The sequence below is a fragment of the Mauremys mutica genome, chromosome 10 (genome assembly GCF_020497125.1).
Source record: "Mauremys mutica isolate MM-2020 ecotype Southern chromosome 10, ASM2049712v1, whole genome shotgun sequence".
NCBI lineage: Eukaryota > Metazoa > Chordata > Testudines > Geoemydidae > Mauremys > Mauremys mutica.
In genome coordinates, this window is record NC_059081.1 from 13,594,436 (window position 1) to 13,615,224 (window position 20,789).

General features: G+C 49.3%; 1 protein-coding gene and 1 long non-coding RNA gene across 5 annotated transcripts in view; one reads left to right on the forward strand and one right to left on the reverse strand.

Moving 5' to 3' along the window:
- LOC123378618 overlaps nucleotides 1-15,024 on the reverse strand; it is a 36,469-nt gene extending 21,445 nt beyond the window's left edge. The window contains exon 1 of the long non-coding RNA XR_006582679.1: nucleotides 14,887-15,024. This is a non-coding gene — a long non-coding RNA (uncharacterized LOC123378618). The remainder of the gene's footprint in view (nucleotides 1-14,886) is intronic.
- On the forward strand, nucleotides 14,516-20,304 carry C1QL2 (complement C1q like 2). 4 transcript variants are annotated; one of them, XM_045032646.1, is made up of 3 exons: nucleotides 14,516-14,670; nucleotides 15,879-16,660; nucleotides 19,638-20,304. In XM_045032646.1, the coding sequence occupies exons 2-3, from the start codon at nucleotides 15,998-16,000 to the stop codon at nucleotides 19,815-19,817; spliced, it is 843 nt and encodes a 280-aa protein (XP_044888581.1). In that variant the 5' UTR covers nucleotides 14,516-14,670; nucleotides 15,879-15,997; the 3' UTR covers nucleotides 19,818-20,304. The 4 variants fall into 4 exon arrangements, with proteins under 4 accessions (XP_044888581.1, XP_044888582.1, XP_044888580.1 ...); XM_045032647.1 differs by lacking the exon at nucleotides 14,516-14,670 and adding an exon at nucleotides 14,738-14,920; XM_045032645.1 differs by lacking the exon at nucleotides 14,516-14,670 and adding an exon at nucleotides 14,973-15,106.
- The last annotated feature ends 485 nt before the right edge of the window (nucleotides 20,305-20,789 follow it).

Genomic DNA, 20,789 nt, shown 5'->3' on the forward strand with positions numbered 1-20,789 from the left:
TGCTGAGCACTCGCAAATGCAACTGAGGTCAAAAGGAGCTCTGTTCTGGACATATAATGTGGTATAACATGGTAGGTACTTTGAAAAATTAGGCCTGGGTTCCCCATGTGTAAAATGGAAATAATACCACCACCACACAAGGATACCGTGAAGATAAATTCACTGGAGTTCATAAAGCACTAAGATGCTGTGATGAGAGCAACATCGAACGTAACATAAGAACGACCATACTGGGTCAGACCAATGGTCCATCTAACCCAGTATCCTGTCTTCAGACAGTGGCCAGTGCCACGGCTTCAACGGGAATGAACAGAATAAACAGAACAGGGCAAACATCAAGTGATCCATCCCCTGTCATCCAGTTCAGCATCTGTCAGTCACAGGCTGAGGGACACTCAGAGAATGGGGTTGCATCCCTCACCATCTTGGCTAATAGCCACTGATGCACCTACCCTCCATGAACTTATCTAATTCTTTTATGAATCCAGTTTCCACCTTCACAACATCCCCTGGCAATGAGTTCCACAGGTTGACTGTGCCCATGAGAAAATGAATAATTTTGTAATTAGTGAAGGGTTCGGATGGTGTACAGTAAATACAGCATGGAGCCACACACTGAATGGTGAGGATAAAATTAATATTGCATAAGTGAGTGTCATCCAGTCTGTGCACTGAGTGAGGAAGAGCTCCTGTGCAAAAATAGTATGTGACCATGTAATTAAAAACGGTGTCATAAATCATACACATGGGGCAGGGGGAGGCACAAATGAAGGTTGGGTGAGGAAACTTAGTTCTGGCATTTCTGAGTGCTTGGCTTTGCATCCTTAATGTTCCTTTAATGTAGACGAGGTTTTATTGGATGTGATATGAATTAAGGATAGTCTTGGTGCATAGCAAGGTCTTTTTTGCCTATCTACACTATTGCATAAAAACACGTGGGTTTTTTTTCTAAGTTGTTATCACCATTTTGCGGTAAACTGTAGGAAGTACAGTATGAGATTCCAGCCCCAGGACCTGATCCAAACCCCACTAAAGTCAGTAGAAAGACTCGCATTGACTTCAATACACTTTGGATCAGATCATTGGTTCTCCCCTAACTAATGCTGGGGTAACCCCTTTGACTTCAGTGAAATTACTCTTGATTAACACCAGTGTAAGTGAGAGGAGAATCAGGCCATGTGAGTCTGTAAATAACATGAAAATTGGATCAGACAGCATCTCTAGTATTTTACTGGCATTTGCCCTGCATGAGTTGAGACATTTCCATAAATAAAAAGAAAGCTTAATAAACCTCAGAAAGGTTAGACTGCTTCCACTGGATTTTGTGTAGCTGTTGAGTAAATCCTCCAAAGTAATTACATACCTTTTATGAAGACAATATTTTTTTACACCAGAAATTTCATTGTCACTCTCACACCATATGTGCAGTATATTTACAATGAGTAACCTCTTCTATTCTGGTAAATCATAGACACACATTTCCACTTCCTGACTCCAGTCGGTATTGAACCAATAACCCAACATGGTGCCAGGAGGCCGTGCACTGATCCAGCTGTCAGATACGCTGCCAAGCTCAGATCTTCCCCGGGTATGGTGATTGCATCCGGGTAACTCAATGGCTCTCAGAGCATGGTCTGCCAAGCACTTGCTCTTGCTCCATGGAGAATGGGCTAGTCATATGATGCTGGCGGCTCCGCCTCATTTCTAGCTACTAAGATGGATACAATTACATTAAATACTTTCCTAATGTTGCTTTTCCATAGAAGTAATTGCTGCAGTTGCCACAGGGATGTTATGTGACGATGAGAAGAGTGATTTTCGTGGTCTTGAATGTGATGCCCTTTAGGGTTAAGTCAATATAGGACCCTAAACACCCCCCAGACAGGATATGGGCTATGGACCTGCCTCCATGCTGTGGCCTCAACCCTCCCTGGGGTGGCAGTGGATGTACTGTAGCCACCTATATGTGCCATCTGCTGAGCTGATGGATAAATACTACCACCCATGCCCTAGATCACTGATCCCAGTCTTCAGGAAGCCTGGGATCTATCCCAGAGGAGGGAGGTCTCAGCCCCCATCCAACCAAGCAGAGGATTCTGTGTGTAGAGACCTCTGCTGCTATGACCCCAGCAAAGCTGTGATGGGCTTGCTGGAGTGAGCTCCCCTTTCCTTCCCCCCCCCAAAGTCCTGTGCAGGAGTGCTACCAATGGAGAGACCCCAGAGCAGCAGCTATCAGTGCCAACAATCCAGTTTCACTCCAGTGGTGGGTTTATTGCAGTGGTGGATGAAATTATCTTTATCCGTACCAATAGGAACGACCTCTTATCATGACTGTGTACAGGCCCTAGCACAATGGAGCACGTAGGTGCTATTGTCATGTGAAACACACACAGAGACATAGTCAGAAAGTTGCTTGTGTGGGAAAAGGCAAAATGTGTTTAAAAAAAAACAAGACCAGGAACCCAGTTTTCAAATTTCTATATGTATGTCCAGCCCCCAGTTCCATAATTTGGCACCCGGATTTGCACTTAAGCACCTAAAATGGCTATTTGGGCACCTGATTGCCTATCTGAATGCCCCAACATGGAACTGGCTGCCCTAACCTCAGTGCCTAAGGTTGAAAATTGGGCTTAATGTGCCAACTCAGAGGTTCTAGTGGCTAGAACCACGCAACTTTACTTGGAAGTTTTCTGATCCACCAAACAAGCAGCATGTTCAGATGAGAGGCAAGTGCTCTGCGTCAGTACAAAAGTACAGCCCCTGCCTGCCTGATTTAGGCATTCCCCTAAAAGGCGGCAGTGAAAAAACGATAGTGCGAGCTGGTAAAAATTTCAAAAGAATTGTCCTCATGTAACAGCAGACAAAAGGTCCCCCTCTCAGGGTGAAGCTTCCGAGGTTGAGCCCGTGGGTGGGAGTTTGCAACTTCCTGGCAATTCCACTTCCTTTAATGTGCACTAGGTACCTTTTAGCGCACGCCAGCAGGGTATACGTGGGGCAGTTATAGCAAAACACCATACCGCACTTTACAAAATACACCCTTCGAGAGTGCTTTTGCCAGCACTGTGTAGACAAGCCCATAGTAAGAGACAGCCCCTGGCCAGACGTGTTTACAATCTAAAGACATTCTCCCTTGTGTCTGTGAGGATCGAAACTATGTAAAAGATGATCAAGTTTCATAACTCATCACTACTGCTGCCATGATTTAGCGCCTTTTGAAATTGGTTTACAAAAGGGATAGTGCAAGCTTCCAAGTTCTCAATAGCTGTGCCTTGCAGTCTCCTGTTTGATGATACTCCTTTCTCATTCACTTCACATAACTATATTCTTGCCATTTTTCCCCCCTTTTGGACAGAGTTCTCAGCATTCAGGCTGTTCCCAGCAGCCCCTGCAGTGTTTATGTCACCACGAGACGTGTCACTCATACAGGAAACAGTCAGGCTTGAAAATTTGGGAGCTAGATGACTTGCAGCTTAGGAGGAACAGACAGTGAGCAGACAATAACGCTTATATAGAGAAATGAAATCTCCTTGCCTTCAGCAAGGCTTAATGTGGAGAAAATCAGGAATTACAGATAACTTTAAAAGGTGCCTGTGACATGACGCATGGTTTTGTCTCCTAACTGTTTGAAAAGAGGTGTCATCCAAGTTTTGTAATGCCAAAGCTTTTTGCAGTGAGTACTTTGCCTTTTCTGGATGGCTGGTACTGACTCTAGTCCAGTGGGAGTTGGTATTTCATTAGAGGAAAAATCTGGACTATTTAGATTATTAGGTTTTCGAGGCAGGGACTGTCTCTTTACTATGTGCAGTGACTAGCACAATGAGGCTGCAATGCTACATGCTACATTAATTCAAGTAAATAATAAAGATCATCATAATAATGAAAGAATGTGGTCAAGGTCCTGTGACAATGTCTTTTCTGTCCAATATGAATTGGATGTGGGGGATTTAATATTATACTCAGAAAATTTTGATAGACAACCTGGAAAAAGGGGCTATGCCTGTTTATGTGATAAGACAGTCAACAATCTAGTGAGATTTTTGGTCATCTCCCCTTGGATCAAACGTCTTTTGGTGGAGGGGAGAGAAGCCCCTTTTTAAATACACATCATTATAGTAAATAGTGTGACAGAGACAGGAACCAAAAATGAGGAAGTGAGCTTTTGCCTAAGTATGGAGGAAAGAAATGTTTCAGCTTCTCTGTTCAATATTGGAGGTGTTAGTCCTGAGTCCTGGCTACAGATGATGCCCATGGTTTATATCTGTATATGTACCAGGATTGTGAACATAGGGCACATAGGAGAACTACTAATATAGGGTAAAATTTGCCTCTCTGTAAAGACAGTGCATGTTCTCCGCTTACATCCTATTCTGAAGACTTACATAGTGCATACACTTCTGTATAGTGGTGCATCTCTCGCTGAGGGCATGTTTAAGTACTACTTAATAAGGCGTAAGGAGGGAGGCAGACTGGGTATTTTTAAGGATATATGTAAAGCTGCAATTTTTAACCATTGTTTTAAATAGGAGGGTCTAGTTCACCACTTCTGCTCCAGTTTTACACCAGTGCCACTCCATTGATTTCAATGGGATCACGCCGACATAAAGCTGAAATAAAGAAGTGATGAATCAAGCTCAAATTCTCAATTCATTTAGGCTTCCAGATTATTTCAGAATTATCTGTTTGCAGATTTCAAGGCCAAACACTATTCCTGCCCAGCCACCTTTTCAGACACCTGTTGTTTAATGCAGTGGTTTTCAAGCTGTGGTCTGCGGATCCCTGGGGGTCTGCAGACTATGTCTAAGATTTTCAAAGGGGTCTGCACCTCCATTTGAAAATTTTTAGGGGTCCACAAATGAAACAAGGCTGAAAACCGCTGGCTTAATGTGTACATCTCCAGGTTTGAAATGTTACATCCCCTGCACTCATCTTCCAGATCACTGCAAATGTGATGGCCAGAGCCAAAGTCCACGGAAAGGCTTCTGTTGTTTGCGGTGAGCTCTGGATCAGGCCCACACTTGGATAACAGGATCAAACTACATTGTTTGGCTGTTTTCCCCTAGTTTGCAAACCCCACTTGTGTTACCAATTATTTCTTCAACCACAGCTCCACACACCGAATACACTCCAGCGATGGCCATTCTCTGCTCTGATAGGCAGCCTTTGAAGGTTAACTCACCTGGGCCATGTCTTACATCAGTAATTACTTCCAAAATGCTGGCACAACAGAATAGCATTTAAAGCCTGGATGATGCATTGCTACTCTGCTGCACGCAGAGTGAAGTGACCAGCCATTCCTTATGTTTCTTGTCTTTACCAGCCCCTTATGCCTGTGCTCTGCAACGGGCTCTGTGCATCTGGTAAGGGATTGCTGGAGGGGAACACTGACCTGCCTCTCATCTTCCTTTCATTTTTTCATCCCCTGACTCTGCTGCTCGCTACCTTTCCACTGTAAGCGGTGACGTGAAGGCTGAGTCATAGACACACCACCTGGCTGCTGTCAGCATCAGCCTTGCATATAAGAATCCTAGAAGAAAGAACTAGAAAAGACTTGTTAGGGCTTCTCATCTATCTTCATGCCAGGGTGGGATTGATCCCTGCAGTAAACTCTCTAGCGCTTTGCTCAGCATAGTTTAAATCTCCCAAGCAAAGGGGCTTCCACTGTTTCCCTTGAGAATCCAGTCCACAGCCTGAAAAATCTCAGTCAGGACGTTTTCCCTGATGTTATTTAGCCTAAACTTTCCTTTCCTTCCTTCCTTAGTTCTACCCCTTTGTACCACCCCATAGACATGCTCCTCCAACTGAAGTCAATAGGGCTAAACGCAGGTGCAGGGGGCTGCCCATCAGATGCTCATTGCAGGATTGGGGTCTAAATTGCAATGTTAATGTTTATATCGCTTCCAAAAGTGGGCGAGGTGCTGTCCAGAAGAGAGGAAAAAACCATGTTTCCATGCCCTGAAGTGCTTACGCTGCATTTTGAACAAGATGAAGTGACAAGGAATGAGAAGGGAGGGGGAGGGTTATGAGAGAGAGTTTACAGAGTTAAGTATCAGAGGGGTAGCCATGTTAGTCTGGTTCTGTAGAAGCAGCAAAGAATCCTGTGGCACCTTATAGACTAACAGACGTTTTGCAGCATGAGCTTTCGTGGGTGAATACCCACTTCTTCGGATGCACTTCTTCTTGCATCCGAAGAAGTGGGTATTCACCCACGAAAGCTCATGCTGCAAAACGTCTGTTAGTCTATAAGGTGCCACAGGATTCTTTGCTGCTTTTACAGAGTTACTAAGTGAAGCTCTTTGTCTTGCTTTTAATTTAGTTTTATATTGTTTAGCTTCTCCTCTCTGGTGATCTCTTTTTGGAAGATTAACAGTGTGTTAATTCAATATTTATTAAATAAATGAATAACAAAGTATGGATCAATCAATCACAGATACAACATGTGATGAGGTGCGACTAAGGGGGTTAAAATCAGGGGTCATCTATTGAACAAGAGATTGAATACGGAGCTCTCTCTCCTGTGATCTGTGAATGTTTGTCTCTTGGCTAGTATTACATGCATGCAACAAGAGGTGGCTACTATGCTCATTGTGTCTTTTTCAGCTTTTCACTGGAACCTGTATTTTTTCTATCAGTTTAAAGCTTCCATCCAGTTTTTTCCCTGGTAAGCCATGATTTTTAAAAAATAATCGGCAGTGATCCAATAGGTTTGTTAGCTAATTCCCTGGCTAGCCAGGCGAGGAGTGGGGAGTGCGTGTTATCTGGACCACCTGATTGTGTTCAATGTGCCTGTGCTAGGATTGGCTTAACGTGGCTCTGTGCCTCAGTTTCCCCTGTGTCCGTTCCATCAAGTACACCTATTCCATATGTTGTAGTTAAGATTCCCCTTTGATGGGGCTGTTTACTGGAACATAAAAAAATGAACAGTTCAACCCAACTCCATACAAATCTTCCAGCCCTTTTCTCCCAGGTGGCCTGTTCCAAATGGGCTTTCACGGTCCTTTACAGCCCACTCAAAACAGGCTTCCTGCCTGACCTTTCCTGAACACCTTTCCAAGCTGAGACTTCTGCCCCTGCTCCCTACCTGGCTGGCGCAGAGAGGCGCCTCCTGGCTCTTTCCCCTGGCTCAGCGTCTCCTTTCTCTGTCTTGACTGGTTCCCTCTTCCATGTCTCTGGGGCGCTGTTAGGTGTTGCAACTTTTGGCCAGAAAGCCTTGAAGTGGGGCATGGCGACATGTACATGTGGCCCAGGAGAACGTTACCGTGCACTTACCCATCCGTTAGTAATAGGGATTAGAAACTTTCTGCGAAGTTTGCCTATAGAGCAGAGGTCTGTCATCCCTGATGTTAAAGACCAGCCCGAACCCGACTAGACCACAGCTGCCCCGAACCCAATCTGAGCCCAACTGTTGGGTTGTTTACATACCCGACTGACCCTGGATCTCGTTGGATTACAAGGAGCGGCAGGAGCTGAGGCCTGTGGAGCACCATGGGCACTGCAAACAGACCTATATGCTTCTGCAAGTCACAAACCTGCCCGCACCCTCTCCCCACCCCGCAGCCCCCCCCAGCAGGGCCACAGCCCCCTGGAATTCCAGTGCATAGCTGGGGCAGTCAGGTGTCAGGACAGCTCCATTGTTGTGCGGGCCCGGGGCAGCCATGCTCCTCCTCCTCCCATTCACTGCCACCTTCTACCCGACCCTGGGTGTGGGCAGAGGATGGGTGGGAGCCCCAGCCCAGGATAAATACCCACATGCAGAGCCCCCCCAATCATTTCCTCCTTGGATTTCCTTAAGTGCTGCAATTAGGGCAGCTTTTGCACAGCACCATGAAGTACTCCCTACCCAGAGTGCAAGATGGGGTATGGGTAAGGATCCCATCTGGCCACATCAGGTGTGTGCCTCAAGGTGGGAAACAGCTGGTGTGAGCTCAGCGCTCCCTCACTTGGTGGCACTGCTGCCACCACCCCATGCAAACAATCCCAGCCCTGCCATCACACCCAGGGCCCCATGACTGACCCTGTCTGAGTTGAGTCGAGTGAGCTGAGTCGTTTTCATATCTGACCCTAACTGGACACTTGTGGTTGGGTTGCAAGGCTCTGATATAAAGGTACTACTGCTTCTGTTCCACACAATAAACATCTATCCTGGGTTATGTATAGACCCACACTCAGCACCCCACACTCTGGTGAACTGTTTTTTTCCAGAGCACTGTCTCGGGGACAGGGCCAAGTCTTTTATTTGTCAAGTACCATGCACAACTATGGTGCTGTATGGTAATGGTAACAAGGAGAACGTTTAGTCACATAAAAGTTAGGTAAAGTTCAGCAATGTAACAGAAAATAGTACATCAGAGGTCCAGATACAGCCATCTGTCACCCCCTGCAGATTTGATTTTTTTTAAAATAACTTTGTGAGGCTCAGGAGGACAAATTCTGGTTGGCACATGAACACAGGTGTAGAGGACTCCCAGATGGAAGCAGATATACACTACAAAAAGAGGTATTATGTATGCCTGAATTCTGGCTAAAACCAGCCATTCATGCACTGCATCCCCCTGCAGCAACATATCCCTGTGCATCGCAGAAATAATCCGCCTAGGAATTGTGTGTAGGAGTTTGCTTAAATCGGAGGGTGGGGGGGAGAATATGAATAAATACACTGGTTGTGTGTCTTGACCCCAAAGCCACATCCCAGGACAGCTTTCTGATGATCCTGAGAAGTAGGTTCTCCAGGACGTTGCAGAGGGATTGGAAGAAAGATTGCCGATTTCCAGTTTTTGTCATGGGTTTTCTAGCACACACATATACACAATGTCAACCACACTGCAGCCAAATAGAGATCTAGTTTATTCTGACGGTAATAGGTGAGTCCTACTTTATCTCCATGCCTGAAAATTCCTGTCGCTCAAAACCAGCTATTGTGCTATGTAATTTAGTAGCTAGGGGTTTTGTCTTATACTGAAAGTGAGCTCAGACTTTTAAATGGTTACTCAACCATTTGAAATCGCCGGTATGTTTTCCATAAATGCAGTTGCGTTAACTTGGACCATTTTTGTAGCAAACTCTCCCCACCCCAGTTAGAAAAACAGTTATTCGATCATATAAGCATGGCAGAGCTAGTCCAACGGGTGCATTAGAAAAGGGGTGGTTGTTTAAATAAGCAAATTGAACAAGACAAATATAGGGCTCACCTGGTTCCCCTCCAATGGTTTATAAATGCAGACGTTGGAACACTGGGTGGGGAAAGAGGACCCTAACTGTGGCCCAAATTCTGCAATCTTGCCTTTTAACAACTGCAGAATGTTGTCCTGTGGCTTGCTTTAATTTACCATTTAAGCACCAAACCTTCTCTAAGCCAGAGCTTGCCACAGGGATCATGGCCCTCAGGCAGCTTTGTACCACTCTACTGGCACTAAAGCACTGAAACTGGTTTAGCTGGGCACTGACGTTTCTTTTTGCATATGAGAATTCCCCAGGAAGCACAGAGCTGCTATAGCAGCTCCTTCACTTCCCCTCAGTTGCCAGTTTAGGAGGCATGGCCAGGGATCCCTTACAATCCTGTGGGGCTGTGGGCATCCAGTGTAAATTTATGCCAGGGATCAGGCCGATGCCAGGACACCCCTAGGCTCAGAGGACCAAAGAAGTGACTTAAAGCCACGTTTGCGCACTCTCCCCTTACCCCTGAGCCGTGCCTGTGAGAGCTGAGCCGTTCTGAGCGCTTTTCACCTGCAGCTGAGGATCTGGGGCAGCGTGGGTAGCTGAACTGTTCTTTTTCCCAGGTGAACCATTTTGGATCAATTATTAACAGCTAGTGTCTATGTAAAGAAATTCTATCTACATTCCTTTAGGGCCTGACTGCTCTTCAGCTGTATTTCATGCCCTCTGGTTATTTCATTTGGCACGAGCTTTAACAACAATTTTGTAATATCTGTTCTCTTTATCCCCATCTGGATTTTGTGCACATTGATTTACATTATAGACATTGAGGAAGTAACATCAAAGGGTCCGATCCTGCTCCGATTAAAGGCAATGGCAAAACTCTCATTGGTTTAATAGAATGTAGGGTGAGTTTGTTTAGCTTTTCTGAATAGCTACTGTCTCAGTGATGATAAATCATTCCACCTGTCTTCTAATATACCTTCTCACTGTAAGTCCAGCCTTCTCCAATTGAAGTCAATGGAGGTCCTAAAGGTTATGCCTATGTTATGCCCACTGCCCCCATCAGGACTGCAGCACCAGGCGCGGCTCCCTTCTGTACTTTAACTCCCCAACCACCATCTACAGGGCGAGGGATCCTTTTAAGGGGCTCTGGCTTTTTGTCTTTTAAGTACAGCAAATGAATGTGGTAGAGAGCAGTTGTAGTAGCTAACATTTGTTTGTAAATACAATAATGTGTGTAATTGTAATGATAATAACTCCTATATTTCAAATATATGTGAAAATATTTTCATTTCAAATTAGATCTGTAATAGAAATTACCGTATGTTTAAAAACAGTGGGCCTGATTCTGATTTCACACTCTGGCTTTAAGCCAGTACCACCCCAATTATTCCAGGTTCTGCCCTGCAGACAGTCAGATGCGAATCATGAGGCTGTTTGTACTGTTTAACCTATGCCCTTCCTACTGTGCAAAGCCACATGTACCTGTTGGGTTTACATAGTGGTGTAAATTGGAAATGACTCTATTAAGCCAACAGTGTCAGAAACCTGTGTGAATGAGATCAGAACTAGGTGTGAATGAGATCAGAACAGTGTCAGAACCTGTGTGAATGAGATCAGAACTAGGTGCATAGGATTTGTCAGGAATGAGGGCAGTTAATTTAATAGCCCAACTGTTTCTGGTACCTTTATTAAGCAAAAATAATCAGAGCCATTGTCTTTTATACTCGGCAAATGCCACATTAACCGATTTGAATCAGCAGTCAGCAAGAACTGTGAACACTTTAAGATAGGGACTAAATGTATCATTTTACTAGCTGCTGAATATACTGTGTTCCAGATAGTTAATTCTAGTAGCAAGAAGGATCTAGGGCTGGGATGGGGGTGAGGCGCAAATGAATCGCTAGGAAGATTGGTGGGTAAATACTGTCCAAAACATTTATCTATTGCAGTAAAGGAAAGAAAAGCAAACAAATCACTGGCATACGTAAATGTATCAGGCCAGAGTCTGCCACCTTTACTCACAATAAGTAGTATCTTACTCCAGGAATGGTCTCACTGGCTGCAATGGGGCTACTCCCAGAATAAGCTACTACTCAATTTACCTGTGGCAGAATCTGACAGGATCACAGTGGTAGTTACATGCAAAAGATGTATTAAATCATTCAGGCCACATCCCATAAAGTGCAGGATTTAACCCCCCTGGGTTAAATATATCAGACCTTAAACTGATACTATTCCGATCTTAGAACAATTTGATTTGGAAGGAACCTCTAGTGGGTAATTTAGCCCATCTCTGCGCATCATAGAAGAATAATGAAATTATTCATAAAAAATCCCTGGCAGAAGGGTGTCTAATCTAACTATTGACATGTCTGTCACCCATCTTGTATGTTTCTTTGATTGCTTAACTGTCCTTTATAAAAATGTTGCTAACAGTTCACCTAGTTTTTTCCCTGCTGCAGCTGTAAGCCTGTTCCTACTTGTTCTGTCCTTGTTGACTTGTGGGAATAATTGATCCCTGTCATAGAAAATTATCCTAGCATTGTATAAGGGACTAAGTGAGGCCACATTTGGAATATTGTTCATAGTCCCAGTCACCTTATTATAAAAATGATATAATGCAAATAGAGAGGACAGCCCAAATGATACAGGAACTTAATTATTCAGGAAGGGTTAGAAAAGCTACTGTGTAGCTGCAGTCTTTGGAAAACAGGAGATTAAAGGGACATCTTAGGAAGGTATACAAAACTCTGAAGGGAATACAGAGGCTTCATATATACAAGGGGATCTGAGCAAGTGACAAATACCAAAACAAAAGAGAAATTAACTGAAGCTTAGGAAGGGCTAATCAGCAAAGCAATTTAAGCAGAATTTATTTAGTTACTTAATATTTGGATAAAACTGAGGGCAACTATTGGAAACAGATTCCACCAGGCTTTAGACAAGTATGTGGAGTTAAAAGAATATTGTGGGATACAACTATTAACTCAAAGGAGGAGAAAGGATCCTAGATGAACGTTGTGATCTCCTTTCTTAAAATGTTTTGCTGCACATTCCTTACTGGTTCCTGTAATTTTGTGGCCCTCTTTAATTATCTGTACAATTTTTCTACAGGTTTTCTGTTAAACCTATATCCCTGGCAGCTTTACATACTGAGATGTGGAGAGATAAGGAGATATTCTCAGCACAAGGGCCCCGATACTGAACTCAGATATAGAACTGTAAATCCAGAGTAACTCCAGTGAAGACACTAGGTTTATTCAGGATTCCTATGGGTGTAACTGGGATAAGAATCTGGGCCATAAGCATACGCATTCCAGTTTGAAAGGTCTTAATTCACCACTCTTTAAATTGCAATAAAAGCTCCTAGAAGGACTCTGAATCCTTTTGGTGGCAATTGTAATAAGTGTACATGCCATCATTTGCACGTGATGCCTAAGGGCTAGTGACTTCAATGAGCTTTGGATCAGGCCCCAAATGACTTGCTTCCTTTGACCTACAAGTTTTACTATTCTTTCAAACCAAGAGTCCGCCCTTAACTGTGCTGAAACCAAAGCAAACTGATGTTTTTCAGCACCAAGAAATTGGGACATGCTGAAATCTAGCCTTAGGAAATCTGTGTAACAATAAAACAACCCCCTTACTTTCTCTTCCAGCTGTGGGATGGGTGCCCAACAGACTCACATTAGATGTGTGGATAGCATCATAACTTATTGCCCAGAGGCAAGAACCCCGTAGACTTTTAATGATGCAGGAGCGCCCATGACAACATTGTTATTCAGTCAGAAAAGCAAAAGGAAATACTGGCAATTTGTAGAAAGGGGGATGACCCAGGTGATAGGCATTGGGCCAATTTAGGCATCTTCTCTGCACTGAAATCATAATTTGGGAAATTATTACCGTATTTACCATAAAATCATCCCTATGTCATTTGTTTCTCCACTGGGCACTTCGGTCACCTCTTAGACCCTTAAGGAAATTGATATGGGGTAGCTATATCAGTATAGTTATACTGGGGCAAACCCTTGAGGTAAATGTATTGTTGCTGAATTAAGCTCAGTGAACTCTACATTGCATTGACCTAGTGGTTCTCAACCAGATGTATGCGGATCCCTGGGGATACACAGAGGTCTTCCTGGGAGCACATCAACTCATCTATTTGTTGAGTTTTACAAGAGGCTACATAAAAAGCACTAGCAAAGTCAGTACAAACTAAAATTTCCTACAATGACTTGTTTATACTGTGCAATATACGACACACGGAAATGTAAGTACGATATTTATATTCAAATTGAGTTATTTTATAATTACATGGTAAAAATGAGAAAGTCAGCAATTGTTTTGTAATAATGTGCTGTGACAGTTTTGTATTTTTATGTCTGATGTTGTAAGCAAGTCGTTTTTACGTGAGGTGAGACTTGGGGATACGCAAGAGAAATCAGACTCCTGAAAGAGCTAAAGTCGTCTGGAAAGGTTGAAAGCCACTGCCCTGCCCTGTACAGTGCCTCCAACAGCTGTTCACGCCAATGTCATTACTATAGTGAATTTCCTTTAATGTGAGCAGATCTTTAGTCTCATCTTTTGGACGGGAGCATTGTCTTGGTGGATCCATGAATATTGTCTTGTTTAGTAGCAACTCTTTATAAAACCAAGGGGTTTGCATTTCAAGTTTGACAAATGAATGACTTAATATCTTTTGTTCTGTGACTATAATGATGTGTTTAACTGGAATTTTTAAAAAATGGGACTATATTTGAAAATTTCGACAATTCAAATTATGGGCAAGATCCTCCGCTGATGTAAATTGACATACCTCCCTTGAAGTCAGTGCTGATTGACATTAGTTGGGGTTCTGGTCCTTCATCTCTCAAAGAAATATATAAATAATGTTACACCTGATTCTGATCCCCCATCATTGTAAATCCATTGACTGGAGTTACTCCTGATTTAGACCAGAGTAAATAAGGACAGAATCAAGGCCAGTGTTTGAGGTTTATATTTTTGTGGTTTTCCGGCTGGGCAAAATCACACATACATATTGGGCCTGTTTCTGATCTCACATGGTGTAAAAAAAAGAAGTAACTCTGGAAGACAAAATCTGCGTGAGAACAGAACAAGGTGCATAGAAGTTGTGGGGAATGAGAGTAGTTAATGTAATAACCCAACCATTTCTGGTAGCTCTATTAAGTAGAAAATAATCAGCACCATTGTCTTTGATATTTTGTGAATGGAAATAGTGTTATATCTCCTATGAATGTCAACAGTTTTGAATCAGCTTTCAGCAGGCAGTTTGAACACTTTGTCATAGCAAACATCGTATCTGATTAGCTGCTGAATATATTGCCTTCCAGATACTTAATCCTGGCAGAGAGGAGGATCTAGGGCTGTGATGTGGGGGAGAATGGCAAACAAAACACTAGAAAGATCTGGGGGAAACGTTTACAGAAAACTCTAAAACCCTGGTCAATAGCCGAAAAGGAAAGAAAAGGAAAGAGATCGCGGGGATGCACAAAGGTATTGAATAGAGGATCGTAGTTTTAGTTAATGACGGGAAAGCCCCACGAAATGATCCAGTTATTCTCCAAGCAAACACGGGCTTTAGTCCAAGGGGAGCCTGACTTTCCACTAGAGAGTATAATTGATTTCAGGCTGAACTCAGCAACCCCACTCGCTGCCTCTGTCTCGGCGGGGAGAGAAATCACAGCGTAGCAAACACTGAGCGCAAGTCACCTTGGCCGGGACATGATGGGCGCAGCTAGCAGGTGTGAGCATCACTCGGCGGGCAGGCTCCATGTGTAAGGTGGCGTCCCGGCCCCGCTTGCAGTCAGCGCGCCGCTGTGGATCCTCGCCGGCTGCTCCTGCGGCGGGGCAGGGAGGATGGAGTGACCGGCTTGAAAAGCCTCGCCCCGTCCCTTCTCGGGGACCGCGCCGGAGCGAGTAAAACCTCCCGGTGCGGACCAGCTGGGGGCTCGCGGCGATGCTGGCTGCCTGCTGAGCCGGCCCGGAGGCGGCGGCGGGGGGGGGCCCTGTTCCCGGCCCGGCTGCGCTGAGCACTTGGGGGAAAGTTACCCCACCTGTTCGCCCGCGTCCTGGGAGCTGCTCCGCCGCCCCGCTCGCTCGTGAGTTACCGCTGGCGCCTGGCACTGCCCGCTGCGGGGGAAGGGGGGGATCCCCGAGGGCTGAGGCTGCTGCGGGGGGGGGATCCCCGAGGGCTGAGGATGCTGGGGGGGATCCCCGAGGGCTGAGGCTGCTGGGGGGGGGGATCCCCGAGGGCTGAGGCTGCTGAGGGGGGGGATCCCGGGGGCTGAGGCTGCGAGGCGGGGGCTCCCCGATGGCTGAGGCTGCTGCTGGGGGGGATCCCCGGGGGCTGAGGCTGCTGGGGGGAGGATCCCCGAGGGCTGAGGCTGCTGGGGGGAGGATCCCCGAGGGCTGAGGCTGCTGGGGGGGGTGGGCGCTAGTGACCCCCCCCGCCTGCCCGGGGAGGGGCTCGCTCAGTGCGCACCACGCTGCTGCTCCAGTTGCCAGGCTGGGTGGCCCCGTCCAGCGGGAGCGCCCGGGGCGGGCTGGCTGGCAGGTGCCCCGCAGCAGGCTCCGGCCGGGCGATGCCGAGGGACTGAGGCTGCCCGGGCGCCCCGCTAGAGGGGGGCAGCGGGGGCGGAGGGGGGGCGGCAGCCGCTTTGCCCCAGGCCGGGGGCTGATCCGCTTCTCTGCCCTCCCCGCAGGGAGGCTTCGCCACTGAGTCACCATTACCTCGCCCAGCAAGGAGGAGCTGGTCGCGCTCGCTGCCCGGCTCTGGCAGAGGAGGAAGCGGCTGCTGGCCGCGGCCGGGCTGGCCCTCGCCATGGGCCTCGTGCTGCTCATCGCCGTCCCGCTGCTGCTGCAGGCGGCCCCGGAGAGCGCGGCGCACTACGAGATGATGGGCACCTGCCGCATGATCTGCGACCCCTATAGCAGCGCCAGCGCCAGCGCCCGGGCCGGCGGCCCCAGCAGCACCGCCGCCGTGGAGGCGCTGCAGGACCTGAGCGCCAACCCCCCGCCGCCCTTCCTCCCGGGGCCCAAGGGGGAGCCCGGCCGGCCGGGCAAGCCGGGGCCCCGGGGCCCGCCAGGGGAGCCGGGCCCCGCCGGTCCCAGAGGGCCGCCCGGAGAGCGGGGAGACTCGGGCAAGCCGGGGCTGCCGGGGCTGGCGGGGGCCGGGGCTGGCGCGCCCGGGGCGGCAGGGGGCGGCGGCGGCCCCGGGCCGGGCGCCGCGGGGGAGGTGAGCGGGGCGCTGAGCGCGGCCTTCAGCGGCCCCCGGATCGCCTTCTACGTGGGGCTGAAGAGCCCCCACGAGGGCTACGAGGTGCTCAAGTTCGACGACGTGGTGACCAACCTGGGCAACCACTACGAGCCGGCCACGGGCAAGTTCAGCTGCCAGGTGCGGGGCATCTACTTCTTCACCTACCACATCCTCATGCGCGGCGGGGACGGCACCAGCATGTGGGCGGATCTCTGCAAGAACGGCCAGGTGGGTCCTGGGGGCTGGCCGGGCTCCCCCCTCCACCGCCCGGGCCGGGATCCCCCCTCCACCGCCCGGGACCTCCCTCGGGATCCCTCCTTCCACCGCCCCGGGCCGGGCTCCCCACTCCACCGCCCGGGACCTCCCTCGGGATCCCCCCTTCCACCGCCCCGGGCCCCTCCTTCCACCATCCCGGGCAGGGATCCCCCACCTTCCACATCCCCGCCCCCCCTCCACCGCCCCGGCCTGGCTCCCCCCCCGCCCCCACAGACCGGGCCCGGCTCCCCCTTCCACAGCCCCGCCCCCCCTCCACCGCCCCGGACCTCCCTCGGGATCCCCCCTCCACCGCCCCGGGCCCCTCCTTCCACCATCCCGGGCCGGGCCCCCTCTTCCACAGCCCCGGCCCGGGCCCCCCTTCCACATCCCCGGGCCGCGATCCCCGGGCCCCCCCTTCCACCGCCCCAGACCGGCCCACCCCTTCCACCATCCCGGGCCGGGCCGCCCCTTCCACCGCCCCGGGACCTCCCTCGGGATTCCTCCCTCCGCAGCCCCAGGCCGAGCCCCCGCCCCCTCAACCCCGCCCCCACTTCCATCGCCCCGAGTTGGGACCTTCAGCCCCGCCCCCTGCCTGGGACCCTTCTCCTTGACAGGGACCCTCCTGAATCAACCTGGAAAAACCCTTTATCTGATGGAAACCACTCTAAGCCAAGGGGTGCGGCAGCACCCTAGCTCCAGCACCTATGCCCTCACCCCAGTGCCCCTTGTCCTCTAGGTCCAGGGCACCAGTACCCCATGTGCCTGTGACCCTTCCTCCCATGCCGGGCTGGGACCCTCAGTCCTTCCCCGCTCCGCCCGGGGCCAGTACCCTCCCCCTGCCCCGCTGTGGGCTGGGACCCTCAGCATTTACCAGGACCCTCAGCCCTGAGCTGGGACCCACATGCCCCCCACCTAATGCTCTGGACCCTCACTCCCCAGTGCCCCACACCCTCTGAGCCCAGGACACTGACTCCCCATGTTCCTGGGACCCTCACCTCTCTCCACCCCGTCCCCTACTCTCCCATACCCAGGACTCTCAGCCCTGTGCCTGGGACCCTCTGCCTTGGGCTGAGACCCTCCCCCCATGCTCCTCACCCCACCTGTCTGGGACACCAGCACCCTTGTATCCCCAGGATCCTCCCCTTCCCCCTGTGCTGGGACCCTCAGCCCTGCGCTCGGGCCCTCCTCCCCTGTGCCTGGGCCCTTCACTCCGTGTGCCTAGGAACTTCACTCCCGTTCCCGGGGCCCTCACCCTGTGCCTGTGACAAGGGCATCTTCACACCTCCTATTCCCAGGACTCTGACCCTACCCTGCCTGGGGCACTGGCACACCTCTGTGCCTGGGACGCTCACCACCTGAGCCCTGGACTCTCACCCCGCATGCCTGGGACACTGGCACAGTCATATCCTGTGTCTGGGAACCTCGGTCTGAGCCAGGGTCTATCACTCCCCTGTGGCTGGGACAGCAGCACCCTCATCTCCCCATTCCTGGGATCCTCACCCCCTGAGCCCAGGACACCAGCACCCTCACCCACTGGGCCTGGGATCCTCACCTCCCCCCATGCCTGGATCCCTGTGGCACTTAGGAACAGTCTTGTGCCCTGGCATCTTATTCCCAGGATACTTGTCTCCCCATTGTCCCTGCGATGCCCTCCTGAGCATGATCATTATAAATACTGAGAGCTGGATACCCCTCTCCTGTGCCACTTTTTGGAGGGCAGCCAGCCTCCCTGTGCCCAGGACCCTGCTCCCACCCTCCCAGTGCAGGACACCCTGCCCCCATCCTGTGCCCGGTGCTCACGACACCTTCCTACGGGGATGGCATCACCCTATGGGCAGAAAACTGTGAGACTGCCATCCTGTCCCTGCTGCCCTGTGCACGTCTGTCCCCTCCTGTGTGCTTGGGAACCTCTGCTTGTGCCTGTTGGCAGATTGCCCCATCACACTGTCTCGTAGCCCTCCTGGCTCTGGGACTCCCTCTTTCCTGGATCCTTCCCTCTTGTGTGGGGGACTCTTTCCCCTACCCTGGGTCCCTCCCTCTTTGCCTTCCACACTGGCTTCTGGGGAGAGTCTGGGGCACAGGGGACCCGACCTTTTTCTTACCCCCTCCCTTCCTTCAATGTAGTGATTTTCCACTTCTGAGAACAGACTTTTCTTTCCTGCCCCGACTTTTCTCTGTCAGTCTGGGCAGGGCCGCCCCTCCCCATGTTCCAGGACCCTCCAGGTGACAAGTCAGAGCCTTACGGGGGACGGTTCCTGTACACTTTAGAAACGCCGCTACCTGGAACAAGGGGGAATGAGATTGAGACGTGCAGGAAACTTTTCCCAGCGGCACGCTGTCTAGGGAACGGCCTGTCTGGCAGGCAGGCTGTGCTAAGGGGAGCTCTCGGTGTGCCGACCGTGGGGGAAGGGGTTAAGAGCTGGGTGTGAATGTGCAGAAGTGAGCGAAAGGAAAGTGTATGTTTGTGTGGCGGGGGGAAGGGGGGGATCTGGGAAGTGGAAGAGGAAATAAATATGTGTCAAGGAGAAGGGCCTGGGGGAAAGGGAGGATGAAGAGGGACAGCGGAGTTGGGGGCTACAGGGGGTGAAGGAGGGAAGGGAGAAGATGGGGTTTTAAACGAGGAGAAGAGAAAGGGGGAAGAGGGTTAGAGAGGGGGAGGGTTATAGAGGGGGAGGAGGAAAAAAGGTGAGGGAGGCTGGGGGTGGGTTAAGCGGTGAAGGGAGGGAAGGAGGTAGGTTAGAGAGAAATAGGTAAAAAGAGGTAAGGAGGCTGTTGAAGGTTAGAGAGGGAAAGGGGCAAAGAGGGGAAGGGGTTAGCTGGGTTGAAAGAGCGTCAGTGAGAGGGGGAAGGAGAGAGGCAGGTGTGGAGGATTTGGGGGCAGGGGTGAGATGTGGGGGGCTAGTGGAGGCAGCGTCTGAGCCCCCCCCCACCCCGGTTGGCTGGTTTGCAGGTGCGGGCCAGCGCCATTGCGCAGGATGCCGATCAGAACTATGACTATGCCAGCAACAGCGTGGTGCTGCACCTGGACTCGGGGGACGAGGTGTACGTCAAGCTGGACGGAGGCAAAGCACACGGCGGCAACAACAATAAGTACAGCACTTTCTCTGGCTTCCTTTTATACCCCGATTAAAAGTGTGGCCGATTGCATTGTACCCACTGCCCTGCCACCGTCAGTTTCGCGTCGTTCTCAATTTGTACATTTGATTGGTGGAAACAAACCAAGCAAGCCCCCCACCCCAGCCCTTGGTGTATCTCTGTCCTTGTGTTTGTTACACCATGAGATCAGCTGCTTGAAACTGACCAGCACCTTAGTTCCATGAGTGTATAAAAGATTCCAGGGTAAAACTGTCACTCACACTAAGTTAGAGCTTATCAGTCTTGATACATTTTGCTTTATTATTATCATCTTGATTGATTGATTGATCTGAAGAGTGGGTCTGAATTATTACATGCACTGGTTCTTCTTATGCTGTTTGTTTGTTTGTATGGGGTCAAGTGTAACTTTCTTCTTTCCTTTTCCATGCAATACTCGGGTGAATGATGATGTAATGAACGTCAAGTCTCTGTTCCAGTCTGGCAAACAATCTAACCACCACCAAGAAAAAAATCATATTAAATTATGTTTTTAGACAATGGTTTCTTGCTGTGTGTCTGTTCCGAGGCTGAAAAGGGTGGTAGGTGGTGCGGGCGGTTGTGGGCCCTTTAACCTTCCAGGTCTGCAGCAGAATTAAAAGTTAGTAAGGGAGCCCCTACTCCAGCCTTAGTTATTGTTAACGGAGGGGGCAGGGGGAGTGTCACCTTGTATGCGGGTTTAAAAGGAGAAGGTACACACCAGCACCCACATTTCAAAGGGAATGGAATCCATTCACAATAGATTTTCCTTGGGTTATGGGCCTAATCCCAAGCCCATTGACTTCAGTATGCTTTGGATCAGACTCTATATCAAGGATTGCATGAAACTGCAGATTTATAGTATGGCTGACCTGTGTAATAAAGCATTAAAGGAAGAATTGTGTTTATATTAGAAAGAGATATAAGGTGGGGGAGGTAATATCTTTCGTTGGACCAACTTCTGTTGCTGAGAGACGAGCTTTCGAACCAC